This window comes from Schistocerca nitens, chromosome 5, assembly GCF_023898315.1.
Source record: "Schistocerca nitens isolate TAMUIC-IGC-003100 chromosome 5, iqSchNite1.1, whole genome shotgun sequence".
Taxonomy (NCBI): Eukaryota; Metazoa; Arthropoda; class Insecta; order Orthoptera; family Acrididae; genus Schistocerca; species Schistocerca nitens.
In genome coordinates this window covers 274,383,611-274,399,631 of record NC_064618.1, presented here as the reverse complement: position 1 = coordinate 274,399,631, position 16,021 = coordinate 274,383,611, and the positions used below count along the sequence as shown (strand labels likewise).

The 16,021-nt window shown below is 46.0% G+C and overlaps 1 protein-coding gene across 1 annotated transcript in view; it reads right to left on the bottom strand.

Moving 5' to 3' along the window:
- The window catches only part of LOC126259434 (uncharacterized), a 178,848-nt gene that overhangs the window by 36,065 nt on the left and 126,762 nt on the right, over positions 1-16,021 (bottom strand). The window contains exons 3-4 of the mRNA XM_049956245.1: positions 11,447-11,559; positions 6,018-6,159 (exon numbers count right to left, since the gene is read on the bottom strand). Coding sequence (XP_049812202.1) covers positions 6,018-6,159; positions 11,447-11,559 — 255 coding nt within the window. The remainder of the gene's footprint in view (positions 1-6,017; positions 6,160-11,446; positions 11,560-16,021) is intronic.

Here is a 16,021-nt window from a genome sequence, read left to right as displayed (position 1 = left end):
CGGGTTACTCTCGTAACACGCGAGTTATAAGGCGAAAATAACAACGAAAATTTGTTAATCACCAATATGACGCTGCCCGTCAGCTTATTACAACAGATCATAATAATGAAGACGCGTTCTCCAGACATTCAATGTGCTGGTGCTTAGAAATAGCATATATACATGGGGCATGGCGTGATGTATACCACAAAACCCACCGAATACGGGTATCCGCTGTACACGACAAATACAGTACGGTGTCTTGCTTTCTGCTTGTGACGTACAGAGCGTCATGTACCATCATGTGTAGCGGCTACATTCTTTCGAAGTCTTCCTGCAGTAAGGCAGAAGGAACATCCACCTTCTCGTAGCCCTATCATAAAATCTCGTTCACACTCAGTGAGGTGTTGATAATGGCGTCTTTGTCGCCTTGAAGGCCTTCTTGATTAACATCAACTCACTACGTGCAGTCTCATCTGTAACTAACGCTCACGAACGTTACGGCGTGTGTTTAAAAAAAAAAATGGAAATGTCGTGTGGCTAGGGCCTCCCGTCGGGTAGACCGGTCGCCTGGTGCAAGTATTTTGACTTGCGCGTCGATGGAGGTGAGATGATGATGATGATGACAACACAACACCCAGTCCGTGAGCGGAGAAAATCCCCGAACCCGGTCCCCTTGGCATTACAGTCAGTCAACTTGACCACTCAGCTATCGGATCGGACTGTGCATTTAAAGCAAACCTGATGCTCATAGTTGCGCTACTAGCGTCACCCTTAAGCGACTGGCACGAAAGCTGAACAGACATTAGCTTTCATATGTAGAAACGCGCCTACCGACTTTCGTTTCTGTCGAACTACTCCTTCTTGGTGTTGCGATTTTTTTTCCCAGCAGTATAGTAACTAAAACAGATAACGTTGGATGTCGCATCCATGCTCCCCCTCACCCGACTCCTACCAAGTCAATCAGTTAATAATATGACCGTCATGGTTTATACTCCACAGTTTCGTAATTTTTTTGGATAAAGCATGAAACTGACATTTCAGTGTAACTAATATCCTCTATGGAGACAACATCGGTAGATGCACAAAACATACTTCATACTCGTCGACGTGTGTTGAATGAAAATATGAGATGAATATAAAGAGATACATAGCAGCGTATCACAAATGAATATAACATTTCTTTCCTGAATAGCTTAACAGTACTTACAGTTACGTTTCGTGCCAACTGAGTGCTTGTAAAACTGTAGCCTGCTATTAATTCGCAAAGTGAAAAATTGTCTTTTCCGTAAGCAGGCAACGTTTGAATCTTAATGCGTCTCAGTGCGACATTTAAAACAGAAATACGCAGGTATCTGATTGAATTTTGCGTAATAGTTCGATAACTGTCTGAACCATCTCCTTGAAGTGCTACGAGCAGAGATCTAGGACAGTTTCACTGTCTGGATTCCGAGGACTCTCAGGCATCAAAGAGCCCAGCACCGTATTTTATGACCACACCCGACGTTTGTCGTCGCAGCACTTTGCGTTTTATATCCGAGCTCGATTCCCTGATTCAACAGCGGTCCGTAATACGCCCTTCCCTTGACGTTCGAACGCGGGCATAAAACGGACAGAACGCTGTCGCTACCATAACAGATCACGGTTATAAACGTCCATTCACGGCAATTTTTGCCTCAGAGAATTGCAGAACAGATGACAATCAAGTCCAACATTAGTTTTCCCAGTGACTGAAGAACGCAGTAACTATCGAAATATTACGAAAAATGCAACATGCGCATGGTTGTTTGTGTAAGTGCCTTTGTGTGTGAGTGTGTGTGCGCGCACAAAGGCACTTACACAAACGCGCGCGCCCGCGTGCGTGTGTGTGTGTGTGTGTGTGTGTGTGTGTGTGTGTGTGTGTGTGTGTGTGTGTGTGTGTGTGTACCTGTGTCTGGTGCCATACATCGTCTCTTGATTATAATATTGTAATACCAGTGAAAGTTACGAGATGAGAATAGCGTAACGAACGGCTTTTCTTTGTTCGAGATGGAACTCTCATGACGCGAACAGGAAACTGAAGCAATCGTTTCGCAGCTACTGGATTTCAAGATCTGATGAGTACAATATGTTTTGAAAATAGGCTGTAACTTTTCTAGAGTATATCATTAGGTTCTTCTGATTCTTATTTGGATATTCTATCCATAAACAAAGATAGAAATACTGGTCGTCGCAAGGTTAAATGGCATGGGTCGTAGTTCTTCCGCGGAGGTGTGAACCAAAGTCGGAAATAAAATCACCATAACTAAGCGCCATATATAACCTATAAGAGTTACTAGATGTGAAAAAAAATATGATTTTCAGGTACGGTTTGTGACAATCATGCGTTTATAGCGTGTATTACAAAATGATAGGGAGAAGCTTGATGTATTTTAGAGGTATCCTTGAGAACAAATAGAGGATTCAGTTCACGTACAGATACTTAATCTAGCAGCATTACGGGGAATCGATACTACGGAGATCAAAACACACCTTTAAGACGCCCCAGCAGCAGTTTTCGCCCTCTTCGTTACTGGCCACTGCGGCGATGAATGATTTAAACATGCATAAGACGAGTTTGAAGAAGTAATTATTGTTAAGTTTGTCCGTTTTGCAATGGAATCGACAGATGTTTTGGACAATGTTGTAAAACTTGTAAAATAAGACGCTTATTCAACTTCAGAAGAAGATGGTGTCGTGTCAGCTTCTTGTGCTCCGCCAGATAAGACACAGCCCCAAAATATTCGAAACACACTCCAGACAAATACCTTCAAAAAAAGACTTTCTAACACAAACATTTATTTCAGCTATTAACAAATTCCTCCTATCCAGAAATAGTTTTGTTGTTTTGGTAATTCACTCAGATTCTGCAAATAATGCTAACTTAACAACGCCCGAATCCAGTAAACGGGAAAACGTAACTCGAACTTAAGAACCGTCAACATCGCAGCCCGTCAGCAATCGTTGGTTAATATATTAAAAAACTAAAAACCCGCCTCGATTGCGAAAAAAGAACCTAGTGTTAACCCAGGTTTCAGCGTAGATAACTACACCTTCTTCAGAACAACAATAAAACTCACAAGTGCATAAGAAGACCTTTGTCAATGGTTAAATGAACACCATAGCTATACATTTATAAACGAAAAAGAAAAGGAAAAATGTATAGGTACGGTGTTCTTTTAATCATTTACAAAGGTCTTCTTAGGCACTTGTGGGTTTTATTGTTGTTCTGAAGAAGGTGTAGTTATCTACGCCGAAACCTGGGTTAACACTAGGTGCTTTTTTCCGCAGTCAAGGCGGGTTTTTAGTTTTTTTAACTCGAACTGTTAATGCGACTGAAAATACTGCATTCAATCGCGTAAGGACACTATACATTGAACAGCCAGAACATTATGACCTCTGACCTACTTTCGATATAAACCCGTCCAGGCGATAGCAGCGTCACCTGGCGAGGAATGACTGCTAATCAGACACACGGACGGTGCATGTAGTATCAGTGGGCGTGCTGTCCTTGTCTAGAGTGGGGAAGCGCATGGTCTGTCAGACATCGAGCGACGGCAGATTGTGATGGCCCTGGGGGTCGGCACGAGCATTTCGGAAACTGCACGACTTGTCAGGTGTTCGAGGAGCGCTGTGGTGTCTTCAACACGTGGCGAAACCAACGTGAAACCACGTCCAGAGGCCGTGAGTTTGGGCGGCCACTCCTCATGGACGTCTTACAAGGGAACCTCCCCATCGCACCCCCCTCAGATTTAGTTATAAGTTGGCACAGTGGATAGGCCTTGAAAAACTGAACACGGATCAATCGAGAAAATAGGAAGAAGTTGTGTGGAACTATGAAAAAAAAGCAAAATATACAAACTGAGTAGTCAATGTGGAAGATACGCAACAGCAAGGACCACTTGAGCACGGCAGTGCCGTGGACCTGTGGTTAGCGTGAGCAGCTGCGGAACGAGAGGTCCTTGGTTCAATTCTTCCCTCGAGCTATAAGTTTAATTTTTTATTTTCAGACCATTATCAAAGTTCAGGCACTCACACATAATCAACTTCGCTCTCCAAAATTCCAGGACATGTTCGGATTTGCTTGGACATATGCAGGATTTGACGGACTACACACGGAAAAATTTGAAAACGTTAAAAACATATGTTTTGACAGAGCACAGGGAAAACTGTGCGACTGTGAAACTATTGCATTCATTTGTTGCAGTTTATGTGACAAACTCTTATGTTTTCATCACTTTTTTGGGAGTGATTATCACATCCACAAGAAAACCTAAATCGGACAAGGTAGAAGAATCTTTTTACCCATTCGCCAAGTGTACAAAATAGGTGGGTCGATAACATATTCCTGTCATGTGACGCACATGCCGTCACCAGTGTCGTATAGAATATATCAGACGTGTTTTCCTGTGGACGAATCGGTTAACCTAAGACCATGCGACCAAATGTTTTCGGTTCCCATTGGAGAGGCACGTCCTTTCGTCTACTAATCGCACGGTTTTGCGGTGCGATTGCAAAACACAGACACTAAACTTATTACAGTGAACAGAGACGTCAATGAACGAACGGGCAGATCATAACTTTGCGAAAATAAAGACAAAAATTTTTTCACTCGAGGGAAGATTTGAACCAAGGACCTCTCGGTCCGCACATGTTCACGCTAACCACGGGACCACAGCGCTCTTGAGCTTGTATTCTCCTTTATGTTGCCCATATTGCGCATGGACTACTCAGTTTGTATATTTTGCTTATTTTTTTCATAGTTCCAAACTTCTTCCTGTTTTCTCGATTGATCTGTGTTCAGTTTCTCAAGGCCTATCCACTGTGGCAAATTATAACTAAATCTGAGGGGGGTGCGATGGGGAGGTTCCCTTGTTAGCATTGGCAGACTGGTAAAACAGGACAGGCGGCGAACTGTGGCGGAACTAACGTCAGACTTTTACTCTGGGCAGAGTACAAGTCTGCCTGGACACACAGTACTCCTAACGATCGGTCTTCGCAGCCGACGACCAATGCATGCGTCAATGTTACCACCGCCACGTCGGCAACTACGAGTGAAAAGGGCACGTGATCATCGGCACAGGACGTTGTCGTAGTAGTAGAGCGTTGCATGGTCTGATGAATCCCGACACCTTCACCATGCCGATTGGAGGGTGAGAATCCGTCGTTTTTCAGGCGAACAGCTCCTTGACGGTTCTACTGCGGAATGGAGACAAGCTGGCGGCGACTCCATTACGCTCTGGGGAACATTGCCGTGAGTCTAAATGGATGCACTGGAGCTCGCGCAAGGCACCATTACGGCCAAGGATTACCGTACACTGGTTCCAGACGACGTACACGCCTTCATGGCGACCATGTTTCCCGACGGCAGTGGCATCTATAAGCAAGATAATGCGCCAAGTCACAAGGCTAAGAGTGTGATGGAATGGTTCAGCGAACAGAGCGGCGAGTGCAACTGTTGTACTGGACTCCCAACTGGCCAAAACCGAACCCGATCGAACCGAATGTGGCGTCAAAGCTCATCGCCCGCCTCCGCAGAATTTATGGGAATCAGGTGACTTGTGTGTGGAGATGTGCTGCTATCTCTCTCCAGGGACCAACCAAGGCCTCACTGCTTCTACGCCGCTGTTATCTGTGCCAAAGGTGTCTATTAGGTAGTAGTTCATAACGTTCTGGCTAATCAGTGTATTTTTACACAGTAACCAAAATTTGTAAGCAGGAAAGAATGTTGTGCATTACGTGAATTGCTTTAAGGGACCTCCGGTTCTGTGCGCACTTGAGACAGTGATAGAGAGATAATGGTTCAAATGGCTCTGAGCACTATGGGACTTAACTTCTAAGGTCATCGGTCCCCTAGAACTTAGAACTACTTAAACCTAACTAACCTAAGGACATCACACACGCCCATGCCCGAGGCAGGATTCGAACCTGCGACCGTAGCGGTCGCTCGGTTCCAGACTGAAGCGCCCAGAACCGCTTGGCCACTACGGCCGGCGATAGAGAGATAAATTCGTCATTACCTGGAGGGGCTGCGTGCAGGGCCTGGGTCGGATGTTGGTGAGGTCTTCGTAGATGACATCGTTGGCAGCCGACACGTCGCACACCCTGTTCTGCGGAGACGCTTTGCACGACGTCACTAGGTTCGGCACCTTGCGGCGGTACCTGTAAACGTAACAGAATGGGTTGGTGAAGGCACCTGACTCGTAAACAAGACGGTGGAGTAATCAGCGGTGTATCAGGAAAATGGTACGTCTACTGCTGAACTAGACGTTCTAAGGGAAGCTTCAACGGTTTCGTAGGCGTTGGATAAACCAAGGGAGACATCTTCCTCCGGAAAAACATTATCTCATTTCTTCCTTTAATGCGTACGTTGCCGTTAAACTGCTCCAACATGTACGAAGCAAAACTTTAATTTACTGTTACAAAACTTACTAGGTACTGTCACCAAGCTGCACACAAGACCAATCATAAGCGAAGTGCAGTACTGAGAAAAATAGAATGGCTGCAGATAATTCCATGTTTATTGCTACAAAACAATATTCACGCAGTTACACAATAAGTACAGCTGTCTCCACCGTACTTTACTGGGCATTTTCGTACTGGATTTTGATATGCTCTTGCCTCGCTCCGACTTCTGACTTATCCAGCCATTTATGTAGGGAACAACAGAATAACGGTGCAACACTACACAGATCATTTCCAGATGTTACAAAAGCAATAAGAAAAAAATCTGGGCTGGAACAAAGATGGAAGATCTGACATTTGAAGTTGTCTGGCACTTATCCACTCAGCCATCAAGCCGCAAACTACAGTAAGAAGAAATAAAACTTGGTATCATTAAGGTGCCATCAAGGTACTTGAGGTTTTTGGTACTGCCTGCCTGTATTGAATATCGTCATAGTTTCAGACAGTCAAACGTCACTATGCTGAACTATCAAGGATTCAAGAACACACTATTCCGATTCTCTGTAGTGGCATGTACTGGAGTTGATCAGTACTATCGCAGGATGTGTGACTAACCATTCCCACGTCTGGAGGGACAACCGTTTTGACTATGGAAATGGCTTGGTGATAGCAGACTCTCTTTAGCTATCTGCAGCATTTTCGTTTGTCTCATAAGCTGATGGATGAACAGCCGAAAGGATGTTTGCTCCGCACTTCTGACGTAGTCCGCGTTGCCACCCTCTTGCTATTGTGTGTCCCAGCGAATTGCACCACTGAGAGGCCCAAACAGGGGCAAACTAAACTGGAATACCTTCATCTTCAATCTAGCAATTTTGAAAGGAGTATTCGACAATGATTTAATCTAATGTAGTAACATTGGTTGCCCTCATACTCACCTCCATCATTTCCTTCTCTGTGGTAATTGAAAGATAAAAGCCTCGCACACTGTTCTGTACCTATATAGTAATTCGAGGAAGTAACATGACAAAATGTCGCCATTTCCCCAGAAGTGACCAGCAATACACTCAGCGTCATCATCCGGTGTCGCATCCCACGAGGAGAAGAAGATACATTTATATACTAAAACTCGTACAAATGGATCTAGTTGTAGAGTTTTTAATTTTAGTTGTATACAGACATACTGTATAGCACAGGAGTTTTAGCTTGCAGTACGTATTGGGACTTTGTTACTTACCAGAGGAATTATACAACAGTAGCAACTCTCAAAAACCGTCAGTGGAGATACTCGTGATATTAGCAAAAATGTCATGTGCATATGACAGCTTAATCACGAAGTGCACAAGTCATCCGTTGAGCAAACAGCAAATATCCATATGTGTGAGCAGTTCCAAAGCGTATATTAATTAATAGTGTAATATTGCTGACGTTATTTCGTTGACAAAAATAGTGGTTAGGTGACAATCTTTACGCATCACATTCAGTATGTCAATCTATTACATGAAGATTATTCAACTAATTGCACATAAACAACATTTTATTCATGATTCTCATAAGTAAAAACATAACAGGTTATTGTGATACACTTGTGGAAGTACACGATAATATAGCACAAGCTAAAGCGTTCCAGTAAACATGGGTGAAGAACGAACAGATTGCGCGGTAATTGCGAGTGTGTCGTTACGACCCAACAAACTTCATGATTGTCCGAGTTAGTTCTAACGTATTTTAAACGTAGACTTTTTCATTAGTTCCAAATCTAATAGGGCTCAAAGAACACCAATGACCTATTCAGTACTAGGTCAGCACATTACATGTTATATTTTACTGTACAGTCATAGCTGTTAAAAGATGTCGCGTGATATACTCCCATTTAGATGCACTCATCTCTTAGTGCACCCGACTCTGCCACGGGTTATTAATTCTTTCAAACATCCATAGATAACATCGTTAAGCCGGCCGAAGTGGCCGTGCGGTTAAAGGCGCTGCAGTCTGGAACTGCGAGACCGCTACGGTCGCAGGTTCGAATCCTGCCTGGGGCATGGATGTGTGGGATGTCCTTAGGTTAGTTAGGTTTAACTAGTTCTAAGTTCTAGGGGACTAATGACCTCAGCAGTTGAGTCCCATAGTGCTCAGAGCCAGTCTGGAACCGCAAGACCGCTACGGTCACAGGTTCGAATCCTGCCTCGGGCATGGATGTTTGTGATGTCCTTAGGTTAGTTAGGTTTAACTAGTTCTAAGTTCTAGGGGACTAATGACCTCAGCAGTTGAGTCCCATAGTGCTCAGAGCCATTTGAACCATTTTTTTTGAACATCGTTAAGCTTGAAAAGAAGGTACACTTTGCTACTGCTGTTCTTCAACCGTATGAGAGTGAGTTATGTTCATTTCACTTTTGTGAGGATTCCAGACAGTATCAGTTCCAGAGGATTAAGATCAAATGCTCTTGAAGGCTATCCATCTTGGACCCCATTGTCGCGTTATACATTGCGAGACAAAAACAAGTCGAATATCCAGAAGACATGGTCGTATGTCTATGAAACTTCATACAGATAAACACCATCGCTGAGTATGTAAATGATGAGAGTTGGGATTCTCTGTGAGAAGCAGTACGGCCACCAGGGTCCATTAGAGTTGTTCGCACTCAGTGCTGTTAACAGCCCTGGTAAAGTATATAAGGTGTGTGAACAGCATTAGATGTTCAGTGATTACTGTGAAGGACACGGAGCAATGCCGCATACTCGAGTGTGACAGCGTTACCACCACCTGATCTGAAAGAGATCTACTTCATTCCGAAGCTCCATTTGGCCAGTTGGTCGGGTCGTGCAGTATCCAGATTTCTGAGGCATTCGGATGTGACAGAGCCAGAAGCTGGACCGAGCGAGGTGGCGCAGTGGTTAGCACACTGGACTCGCATTCGGGAGGACGACGGTTCAATCCCGTCTCCGGCCATCCTGATTTAGGTTTTCCGTGATTTCCCTAAAATCGCTTCAGGCCAATGCCGGGATGGTTCCTTTGAAAGGGCACGGCCGATTTCCTTCCCCATCCTTCCCTCACCCGAGCTTGCGCTCCGTCTCTAATGACCTCGTTGTCGACGGGACGTTAAACACTAATCTCCTCCTCCTCCTCCAGAAGCTGGTCCAGGTGGGGTCGTGAGGGCAGGCGTACACATCGTCAAGGATCCGGTCGACCACGTCTGACCACCGCAAGCGAGAATCGCCCTACTGTGAGCCAAGCACGGCGTAAAACCTTTTCACATCTGCACCTCATATACGAGACAAAGTAATAGATTCCCTGTAACATTCCGTGTCATCTCACACTGTTGGTTGGAGAGCTAGGAGCAGCCAGACTAGAGAATCATCGCCCCATACGTAGGCTGTCGTTTTAACACAACACATGCTGCTTCGTCTGGAATGGTGCCGTGACCGGGAAGCATAGGCTGATGATAAATGGCGCAGCTAAGGGTTCAGCGATGAACTGCGGGGTTCTGTACTATCCCGCACGACCATCGTCAGCGAGTATTGTGGCAACATGGGACTAGGCGCCATACATACAATGTCTTGAAGAGGCACAGCTGCGTTACTCCTGACGTCATGGTTTAAGGATCTATCGGGTATAAATAACATTGGTAGTGATTGAGGGAACGCTGGGGGCACGATGTTACGTCAAGGACACCCCGCGTATTTCACGTATTACCTCTCATGCGACAGTGTACTAGTGGCATTTTTCAGAAGGACAGCGCTCCTCCACACATGGCATTTTTTCCTGTGTACTGCATGATGCTGAGATACTCCTGTAGCCCACAAGATCCCAGGTCTGTCCTCGTTAGAACAAGTGTGGGACCACCTCGAACGTCAACTGCGTCACAGTGCCATTATGCAAGGCCGCCAAGACCAGTTGTAACAGTGTTAGGCTAGCGTACTTGGGAGGAGGACGCAACGGCTTTATGACACCCTTCTGAACTGAATCAGTGGATGCATGCACGGCACAGGAGAGGTGACGTCATTCTTATAAGTGGACTGCTTCTGCCAAGTTCTTTATAAATTTGACTCTATTTTGTAATCAGTGCAATAATACCAATACCATCTCAACAAAAAAAGTTCCGTTTCCTCCTCCCCTTCTGCGTGTTTCAGTGGTTTTTCTTTTTTTCCTCAAGAAGCGCTTATCGCCTTACATCAGCACCAGCATGTCCTGGTACAAGTAGCACATTCGCCAATGTTGCGCAAACAGAATGTCCAGGCACAGTCTTGGTAGTTCCCACCTCGTCCATCAAGTTTGCCCCATTGAGACAATAAGCTAGTATTCCTAACCACTTATTCAATGGGAGATACTGCTGATGTGATAACTCATGAACAGCATGTGGGTTTACGACAAGCCGCGCGTGTTTAGCCGAGCGGTCTAAGGCGCTGCAAAAATGGTTCAAATGGTTCTGAGCACTATGGGACTCAACTTCTGAGGTCATCAGTCCCCTAGAACTGCGAACTACTTAAACCTAACTAACCTAAGGACATCACACACATCCATGCCCGAGGCAGGATTCGAACCTGCGACCGTACCGGTCGCGCGGTTCCAGACTGTAGCAAGTAGAACCGCTCGGCCACCCCGGTCGGCTAAGGAGCTGCAGTCATGGACTGTGCGGCTGGTCACGGCGGAGGTTCGAGTCCTCCCACGGGCATGGGTGTGTGTGTTTGTCCTTAGGATAATTTAGGTTAAGTAGTGTGTAAGCTTAGGGACTGATGACCTTATCAGTTAAGTCCCATAAGATTTCACACACATATGAAAATTTTTTTTCTATTTTGTTTACGACAAATTTGATCCAAACAGGTATGAGCTTAATGGAAAAGTTTACGCTACAAATACGTTCCGTACTACAGGCAGTGGCGGCTCGAGTAGGACCCATGTTTACTGGAGCAAATTTTGTCTCTATTATCGTAGGCTACAGTTCCAGCTGGATCAGTTTTAGCTACCCATTTGACACATCCGGTATTGCGTTCCCTGTACGGTTTAACACAGTTGGAGCGTTTAAGCAGAAGACGGCGACTCTCTTACCTGCAGAGTAGGACGGAGGCGGCGAGCACCGTGGCCAGCAGCAGAGCCGAGCACAGCGCTATCATCGCCGTGGGCGGGATCCCGGGACCGCTGTGCAGCTCGGCGTCCAGCACCTGTGTGCACAGCACCACACGTCACCGCTACGTCACTAAGCTGCATGCAGCGATGCGAGGCTTGGTATGGAATAACTGTATGGAACGGTTTCATTCCGGACTACTTATTTCAGAAAAGAAATTCATTCCCATGTTTGCCAACGCGTGCGCACTTTATTGTCTTGGGAGTACAGACCCCTTTCTCAAGCTATGCATTTAGAATTACACGTGCTACGTTTAGATTCCCGATGTTTGTTCTCAGAAAGGGAAGGTCCGGTTAGTATCAAACAACGATCGTACGGAAGCTATTTCTAAACTCTGGCGTTCGTGCATTAAATGTATTTTCATTTGGGAATATGGTCAACCATTAACTGTGGAATGGTATGACGACAACAAAAATTTGTCCAAAATGAGATTTTCAGTCTCCATCGGAGTGTGCGCTGATATGAAACTTCCTGGCAGATCAAAACTGTGTACTGGACCGAGACTCGAACTCGGGACCTTTGCCTTTCGCGGGCAAATGCTCTACCATCTGAGCTACCCAAGCACGACTCACGCCCCGTCCTCACAGCCTTACTTCCGCCAGTACCTCGTCTCCTACTTTCCAAACTTCACAGAAGCTCTCCAGCAAAGGTCCCGAGTTCTAGTCTCGGTCCGGCACACAGTTTTAATCTGCCATGAAGTTTCATATCAGCGCACACTCCGCAAGACAGTGAAAATCTCACTGGAAACATCCCCCAGGCTGTGGCTAAGCCATGTCTCCAGCATATCCTTTCTTCCGGGAGTGGTAGTTCTGCAAGGTTCGGAGAGAGCTTCTGTGAAGTTTGGAAAGTAAATCCGTAAGAGTACGAGGAGGTGAAGGTCTCTTCTGAACAGCACGTTGCAAGACACACCAGATACGCTCAATAATATTCATGTCTGGGGTGCTGGGTAACCAGAACTGTTTAAAGTCAGAAGAGTGTCACCAGCTGCGACATGGTCGCCATTATGGCCTTATCACTTTAGTACATGGTGTAAAAAAGATCTGAGGATGGTCATTACGGACTGAAACCGGTCATCGTCTAAAGAATTTATATCGTGATCAAAGACTGGAATAAAAAACATTTTTCAGAAGAGTGTTCCTGGAGCCACACTGTAGCAATTCTGGACATGTGGGGTGTTGCATTATCCTGCAGGAATTGGACAAGTCCTTCGGAATGCACAATGGACATGAATGGATGCAGGTGATCAGACAGGATGCTTTCGTACGTGTCACCTGTCAGAGTGGTATCTAGACGAATCAGGGGTCCCATATCATTCCAATTGCACACGGCCCACACCATAACAGAGCCTCCACCAGCTTGAACAGTCCCCAGCTGACATGCAGGGTCCATAAATTCATAACGTTGTCTTCATACACGTACACGACCATACGCTCGGTACAATTTGAAACGAGGCTCGTCCGATTAGGCAACGTTTCCAGTCATCAATAACCTCAATGTCAGAGTTGATGGGTCCAGGCGAGGCGTAAAGCTTTGCGTCGTGCAGTCGTCAATGGTACACGTGTGGGTCTTCGGCTCCGAAAGCCCCTATCGATGATATTTCGTTGAATGGTTAGCTCCCTGACACTCCTTGACTGCCGAGCACTGCAATTTCAGCAATCTGCGGAAGGCTTGCAGTTCTGCCACGCTGAACGATTGTCTTCTTGCAGGATCTTTTTCCGGCGGCAGCGATGTCGGAGATTTGCAGTTTTACCGGATTCCTCACATTCACGGTGCACTCGTGAAATGGTCGTACGGGAAAAATCCCCATTTCATCGCTACCTCGGAGATGGTGTGTCCCATCGCTCTTGCGCCGACTATAACACCACGTTCATACTCACTTAAATCTTGATAACCTACCATTGTAGCAGCAGTAACCGCTCTAAAATGGTTCAAATGGCTCTAAGCACTTTGTGACTTAACATAGAACTAGTTAAACTTAATCTCACCGCGGACTTCTAGTCTGAGCCACACAGAACTGAAGAAATTAACAAAAAAAAAAAAAATCTTCCTACATCCATATTTAAACTGGTTGAAGGTGGGACACATCTGGTACAATTTTTATTAAAAATGAAATTCCTCCAGCTGTACTTACGATTTTTTATTTACTTCGCTACTAGTTTCGACGTTGCGTCAACGCCATCTTCAGGCCAGTACACTTTGATGAAATCAGTTGTGTGCAGCTCAGTCTAAAAGTCCGCGGTGAGATGAACACGTGCTCCGCATGATAGCAGGCAGTAACTCAATCTTCATTCAGTTTAAAAATGTACGAAGATGAACTAACCTAAGGACATCATACACATCCATGCCAGGATTCGAACCTGCTACCGTAGCAGCAGCACGGTTCCGGGCTGAAGCGCCTAGAACCGCTCGGCCACAGCGGCCGGCAGTAACCGATTTAACAACTGCGCCAGACACTTGTGTTATACAGGCGTTGCCGACCGCAGCGTCGTATTCTGCCTGTTGTACGTATCTCTGAATTTGAATACGCATGCCTATACGAGGCTCTTTAGCGTTTCGATGTAGATTACGTAACTTAGACGTCGTTTAGTGAGAAGAATGTACGAATTCCTCCTTTAGAAAATATCAAAAAAGCTTTATTATTTCGTTCTTTCTCCTTTACAGCGAGGCCTCGGAAATCTTAGGAGAACACACTGTAAACATTTGACATCCGATAAATGTGAAGTTACAACACTTTCGAGAAACATTTATACTAGATGGCGTTTGCTTTTGTGTGGTGTTGTCTGTAATGCCATCACGGAGAAAATCAAATTTAGGGGCTTGTTTGAGAACTGCTCTCGGCGTGTTGCCTATTTCCGGCCCGGCTGTCACGGAGTGTTTGGAGCGCAGCCCAGCAGGAAGGCACCGCGGGACAAAGGCGGCGAGCCGACCGCTAATGAATCGGATAGCGTCGGCCACGCCCACGCCGCCGTGCGTGTGGGCCGCGCCGGACCCTGCGTACGCAGCGACGGCGGCGTTTCAAAGGCGACGCGGTGCGCGCGATTGTCTGCCGACAAAAGGCGCCGCCAGGTACGAGCGGACAGTTTACACCGCACTCGTCAGCGGCCGCGCCGGGGAACGCGGAAGACGGTCCGCGCCAAAAAGCCCACCGGCCCGCAGACGAATGGCCCTGGCCGGGCAGTGGAGGGGAGAAATTCGCCACGCAGGTGACAATAGTTGAAGACCTAGAGCCAGCCTGCACCGCGGGCGCAACCCGCCGCAAAGGCGGCGTCACGGTATTCACCAATCGACGGCATTTTGCTCCGCTCCGCTCTCAGCGGCTGTAACTAACGAGGTCGCGACGGCTGTCGTTTGTCAAATGCGCGGCCGTAACGGTTTTTGCGCAACACAGTCGAACCCTACGCTGTGTCTATAGCAGTTGATCGATCCGCAAGGAAACCTTCGTATCACGCATCGCAGCTTCGAAGTACTTGCTGAACGGACGTGTTAATTACAATACATAGGCCTATAAGTATTCGAACAGTCGCTTTATTTAATGACACTGCGACAAAAATCGAAGTATATACACCGACGAAAAAAATCGCAACAATCAAGAAGGAATTCTGCAACTATACGAAAGTTGGTTGGTGTGTTTCTAGATCCGATTGGAGCAGACATAATCTTTCTAGATCTGAAAGATGATGTCTACTGTAAGCTCGCGCCAGTCGCCAAAGAGTGGCGCTAGCAGTGCCGCTATGAGGACGCGTATCAGGCTTGCTTTAAACACGCTGTGTAAGGGTGGTGCGCGTTTATTGCCTTTGAGACTGTACGGCGTATGGCTCTGGCGCATCCTACTGCGTCTGCAGCAGCAATCTGAGCAGCAGATGGTACCACAGTGACATCTCTCTGCTCTTTTTTTTTTTTACATCTGCTATTACATTATGGCCTGTTATCTAGACTACAAAGAACAGACATTACCCATGAAAAACAACGGAAATTTCAATACACTATGCTGCAGTGGCTTCAATTATATTACGTTACAATAATTTATTTATTAGATACAGTTCATTACTTCTTAGCAAGCCCAATGAACGGGGGCCAGTACATGTCCCTATCTGCGGCAAAGTGGGCAGGGTCTACTACTGGCGAAACCACTGCCTTTTATATCTATCTAACTATGGCATTTATTAACACAAACACATTTATTAGCGCCGGCCGGAGTGGCCGAGCGGTTCTAGGCGCTACAGTCTGGAACCGCGCGACCGCTACGGTTAGTTAGGTTTAAGTAGTTCTAAGTTCTAGGGGACTGATGACCACAGCAGTTAAGTCCCAAAGTGGTCAGAGTCATTTGAACCAACATTTATTAGCCAAACAGATGTTGGTGCTCTTTCTAAATGTTTCTAATGGCTCTGAGCACTATGGGACTTAACATCTATGGTCATCAGTCCCCTAGAACTTAGAACTACTTAAACCTAACTAACCTAAGGACAGCGCACAACACCCAGTCATCACGAGGCAGAGAA